Source organism: Dama dama, chromosome 25, assembly GCF_033118175.1.
Source record: "Dama dama isolate Ldn47 chromosome 25, ASM3311817v1, whole genome shotgun sequence".
Lineage (NCBI taxonomy): Eukaryota > Metazoa > Chordata > Mammalia > Artiodactyla > Cervidae > Dama > Dama dama.
The window spans coordinates 18,730,610-18,736,565 of NC_083705.1; the positions used below are offsets into that span (position 1 = coordinate 18,730,610).

Sequence of the window (5,956 nt, forward strand, 5' to 3'; positions counted from 1 at the left end):
TGAAATTTCAGCATTTCCCAAAATCTTAAAAAAAAAAGAAATAGTGATTTTTAAGGAAAAAATATTTATTTAGATTGACTATACAGATTGCTGAATATAGGGATCTTTGGCTCAAGCAACAAAAGGAATGACTCAATGTTAATTTTTGGAATACATTTATCTTGTTTTAGTTTTGTTTTTTATTTCCCATATAAGGCTTAAAAATAATTTCCTTAACTGCAATAAAACAGTTATTATGGTAGGACTTTGGCAAAAGTATATTCAAAGTCATTGCTAGCAACTTTCCTTTATAGCTGATTTTTTTGTCAGAGTGGTGACATTTTATAGCCAGATCTACACAGAATTCTGGCACTTAGCCCACTCTGATTTAACTTCTTGGTCTTAATGCTGAATTTTAGGCCATTTTTTTTTTCTTTTTTTCTATTTTCACCCTTTATTGGGAATACAGAGCAATATTACAGTCTTGGATCATTAAATGAACAAATGTGGCTGATACAGTATTGACAGGCAGACCTGAATTCTGGGATTAAGTGGTTTTACAGAAGTGGGTAGGAGCAAAAACAGATGCGAGATCTTCTTAAGAGAACCACGTTACTCAGCCGCCAAAGGGTGTTTTGTCTTCAACTCATTAAGGCTGGAAGGAGTGCCAGTCCTGGTCGACCATCCATGATCTTCATCACAGCACACTGGAATCTCTAGTTTTTCAGATTAGGTGTAGATAAAGTAAATGCCTCCAGACTGACTGATAAATTGATCTGGGTGACTAGTAAAGTGTCCTCCATTTGTAAACTAGCAAAATCTTCAGAGTGATTGTTGGAGCAAAGAGCCTTTCATGTGCTCCCAGTTGTTATATAGAGCATAGAGGCTCCTAAGTGTTAGTCCTGCGAGACCACCTCGTGCTACCCCTCGAAGACCACCTGTACATTTATACAACATGCCTGTCATGGTTCCAGCTGCTACTGTGTTCAGGTCATCTTCTGCACCTCTTGTTTTCTCAATGATGACACCAAATGCACTATAAAGCAAAGCCAGAGAACCTAGGGTATTAGCCCAAAGTGCCCCTTGCCTAGTCACCATATTCAAGATCTGTCCATCTCTTGGTTTGGACCAGGCCATGTTCTGGGTTTCCCTCAATCCTAGCTGTAGACCCTTCATTGCCCCAAATGCAGCCCCTGTCATACAACATCCTCCAACGGTAAAGAAGGCCAGTTCAAATCTGCCCCGGGTTTTATTAGCTCCAGTTGGTAAAATAAACTCATCTGTATCCTGTACGAGATACCGTGGATCCACATTTAAATAAGGAGACAGAGGGTTCATACCAGTTAGCGGGACTCCAGCCAAATCCGCGTGCGAGTAGCCTGCTCCGCCGGCTCCGAAAACGCCGGCCAACCCTCCGGTGGTTTTGTTGCCACTACCCGCGCCGCCCTCCATGGTGTCGCAGCAATCTGCCCGCCGCCTCAGGCCGAGATAGTCTGCTCGGCCGTCGCTCCTCGGTAACAGCGGGGAGACCCGCGTTACCACCGCTCCTTCACACGCTGACCTTCCGGGCGCCCTTTTAGGCCATTTAAAATGCTCTCTTTCTAAAAATATTACATAGTAATAATTTTCGATACCTTTTGGGAATATTACTATATTAATCACAATGATGGCACAGGAAATGCACTGCATTGTCAGCAGTTATGAAAAGAATCTACTATTTAAACAGATGAACTAACAGAATAGGGTAATAAGCTAACAATATAAACCATTTATAGTTGTGTTATAGGAACCACACTGGTAGTCATTAATAACAAAAGCTGAAAAACTGGCAAATACATTTTGAGAAAAGGAAGACTAATGAGGATCTACTGTTACCAGATATCAAAGTGTATTTATCAACTATACTCCAAAATAAAAATTACATTTAATTAAAAAAATAAAATATATTGTCCTGACAGTAATACAGTGCTACATTATTCAAAGCAGTATGGTAACAGCAGGTCAATAAGAATAAGATAAAGTCCATACACAGATCTAGTATATATAATAGCTTTTGAGGTAGGGAAAGGAAGGATCTGGGATTATTAAATAATACCAAAAAGAGAAACATAAAAAAAAAAATTCCAAAAACTAGAAAATTTCTTTTTAAATGTGTTTAAAACACATAAATTGATAAAATTTGTAATATTCCAACTGATCAAGGACAAAGAATCTGAATTTCATCAAGTAAACAAAAGCAAAAATAAATGGGGCCTAATTAAACGTAAAAACTTCTGCACACCAAAAGAAACCATAGACAAAATGAAGAAACAACTTGCTGTCTAGGAGAAAATACTTGCAAATAGTATGACAAAGAATTTAATATCTAACATACATAAACAGCTCATATAACCCAACAGCAAAAAAAAAAAGACAACCCAATTAAAAAACGGGCAGAGGGCTTCCCTTGTGGCTCAGCTGGTAAAGAATCCTCCTGCGATGTGAGAGACCTGGGTTCGATCCCTGGGTTGGGAAGATCCCCTGGAGAAGGGAATGGCTACTCACTCCAGTATTCTGGCCTGGAGAATTCCACTGACTGTATAGTCCATGGGGTCACAAAGAGTCAGACACGACTGAGTGACTTTCACATTCATAATGAATAAAAAACGGGCAGAAGACCTGAACAGACATTTTTCCAAAGAAATGCAGATGGCCAACAGGCACATGAAAAGATGCTCAGCATCACTAATCATCAGGGAAAGGCCAATCAAAACCACCTTACACCTGTCAGAAGGGCATCAAAAACACACATAACAAACGTTGGTGAGGATGTGGAGTAAAGGGAACACTCAGACACCGTTGGTGAGAATGTAAATTTGTACAGCCACTGGGAAAACAGTATATAGTTGTCTCAGAAAACCAATGGAATACTACTCAGCCATAAAAGTGTTTCCCCATTTGAAGCGACATGGATAGACTCAGAGGGCATTAAGCTAACTGAAGTAAGTCAGACAGAAAGACAGATACTGCAAGGTATCACTAATATGTGAAATAAACAAACTAGTGACTATAACAAGAAAGCAGACTCACAAATACAGAGAACAAAAGAGTGGTTACGGGGGTGGATATAGGGATAGGGGTGTCAGGGTACAAACTAGAGGGTGTGAGATAGGCATAAGGATATTCCGTACAACATGAAAATACAACCAATACTTTGTAATACCTGGGCTTCCCTCAGACAGTAAAGATTCCTCCTGCAATATGGGAGACCTGGGTTTGATCCCTGGGTTGGGAAGATCCCTTGGAGGAGGGCGGGGCCATCCACTCCAGTATTCTTGCCTGGAGAATCCCCATGGACAGAGGAGCCTGGAGGGCTACAGTTCTTCAGGTCACAAAGAGTTGGACACAACTGAGTAACTGAATATGTATATAGCACACACATATACAGACATCTGTAGGAACTAAATGGAAAGTAACCTTTAAAAATTGTATTAAAAAAATCTGAATCAGTAGTTCACAAAGGCGGAATCATATATGATTAGCAACACAGTAGAAATCAAAGAAAAGTAAATTAGAATGAGAGATTATGAGTGCTACATGGAACTCTGCTCAACGTTATGTGGCAGCGTGGACAGGAGGGGAGTTTTTGGGAGAATGGATACATGTATATACGTGGCTGAGCCCCTTCCCTGTTCTCCTGAAACTGTCACATTGTTAATCGGCTATACCCCATTAAAAAATAAAAAGTTTTTTAAAAAGAAAGATTGTGAGTGCTAGAGATGAGATGATGAGGTGAACTAGATTCCTACATAAAAGTTAATGAATGTATACATTTGGGATCCTGCATTCAACTTTTTGGTGTACAAACTCAGAAGTGAAACTGCTGGATCATATGGTAATTCCATTTTAAACTTTTTGAGGAAACGCTAGTTTCCGACAGCTGCTGCACTTGTTTTTATACATTCCCACCAATGGTGTAGAAGGGTTTCCCGATTTCTCCACATGCTCACTAACACTTGTTATCTTCTGGGTTTTTCATTTTTGGTGACCGCCATCTTAGTAAGTTTAAAGTGATATCTCATTGTGGTTTTAACTTGCATTTCCCTAATGATCAGTGATTTGGGAATCTTTTCATGTGCTTTTTAGCCATTTCTATATCATCTTTGGTGAAATGTCTATTTCAAGTTCTTTGCCCATTTTTCAATTGGATATTTGTTGTTGTTGTTGTTGAGCTATAACAACAGGCTTCCCAGGTGGCGCATTAGTAAAGAACTGCCTGCCAATGGAAGAGATGCTAGAGATACAGGTTTGATCCCTGGTTCAGGAAGATCCCCCTGGAGAAGGAAATGGCAACCTGTTCCAGTACTCTTACCTGGAAAATCCCATGGACAGAGGAGCCTGCTGGGCTACAGTCCAAGAGGTTGCAAAGAGTTGGACATGACTGAGTAACTGAGCACACACAATAACAAAACATATATTCTTCACATATTCTGGCTATGAACTTTATCAGATACATGATTTGCAAATATCTTCAATCCATAGGAGTTGCCTTTTCATTCCATCGGTCATGTTCCTTTGAGGCACACAAGCGTTTAATTTTGATACAGTCCAAACTGTCCTTTTTTTAACTTTTGTTGCCTGTGCTTTTCGGGTCATATCCAGGAAGCCCCTGTGAAACCTGATGTCATGAAGCTTTCCTCCTATGTTATTTTCTAATAATCTTTATAGTTCTAGGTCTCATGTTTAGTAGGTCTTTTGATTTTTTTTTTTTTTTTTCAGTTGCAGCATGTGGCTTTCAGGATCTTAGTTCCCCAACCAATGATTGAATCTGTGCCCTTGGAAGTGAAAGCAGAGTCTTAACCACTGGACCATAGAGAATTCCCAGAGTTAACTTTTGTATATAGTGTATGGTAAGGGGCTTTTCCATTTTTAAGAACTACTGAACAGTTACTGGGAGTGTAAATTGATACAGCTACTTTGGAGAAGTATGGCAATATCAATGCTACTTGAAAATATACAACTGTGTAACTGTTACAATTACAATTCTAAATATGTACAACTCCTGCATGTACATATAAACATTTTTTTTAGCAACTGTGAAAAAATTTAAATAACCTAAATGTCCACGTGACAGAATTCTAAAGATGGCCCTCTCAAGATTCTTGTCCTGATTATTCAAGCATTCAATCTAGGAACTGCTATGAAGGGAATTTTAAGACTTATAATTAAGTCCTTGGTGAGCTGACATTAGTTTATCAGGTGAGGCCTTAAAAAAAAAGAATCTTCTCTTTTGGCAGCAGATGAGGAAGCCACAGATTTGACACTACTGCTGGTTTGCAGATGGAGAGTGACATGCAACAAAGCAAGGATAGGAGGCATGTGCATTAAAATGATATGAACTGTATTAATTAGGAAGCAGATTCTGCCTTAGAGCCTCAGATAAGAGCGCAAAGTCCAACTGACATCCTGATATTGGCTTATGCAAAAGAAACAAAAAAAAAAAATCACAGTTGATTGATGACAGGTATGTGACCTACAGGGCTGGGAGCTAATAAATTTGTGTTACTTTAAACGGCTACATTTATGTAACTTTTATGTAGCATAAGAAAAATAACATGGTCTATATATAGAGCATGTGTAAGATACGATATGATATCATAAGATGTGATATATGCTATAAATTATCTGGCAGCTAAAACAGAAACTAGATTTACAGGTATTAACATAGAAGAAACTTAAAAGTTCTGAGTAAAAATAAAAATGCTCTATGAGAGTTACAGTCTACATACCACTCATAAAATTTTGAGACCAAAACCAATTTTATATTTTTAAATACTACACCCATTACTATAAATTTGTAATGCTATATGGGCCAGATCATTAAAGTATTTGATAATTATTTTTATTAAGGATTCCTTAATGCATTTTCAATTCTGCATGTCAGAGAATTAAACTTATTTTATTACTACTGCACTCTAATCAGAAAATCAGAATTAAA

General features: G+C 38.3%; 1 protein-coding gene across 1 annotated transcript; it reads right to left on the bottom strand.

Moving 5' to 3' along the window:
- Positions 1–47: 47 nt before the first annotated feature.
- Positions 48–1,859, bottom strand: LOC133046698 (mitochondrial import inner membrane translocase subunit Tim23-like). Its single transcript, XM_061129623.1, has one exon. It carries the CDS (start codon positions 1,666–1,668, stop codon positions 802–804), a length of 867 nt encoding a protein of 288 aa, XP_060985606.1. The 5' UTR covers positions 1,669–1,859; the 3' UTR covers positions 48–801.
- Positions 1,860–5,956: the final 4,097 nt, after the last annotated feature.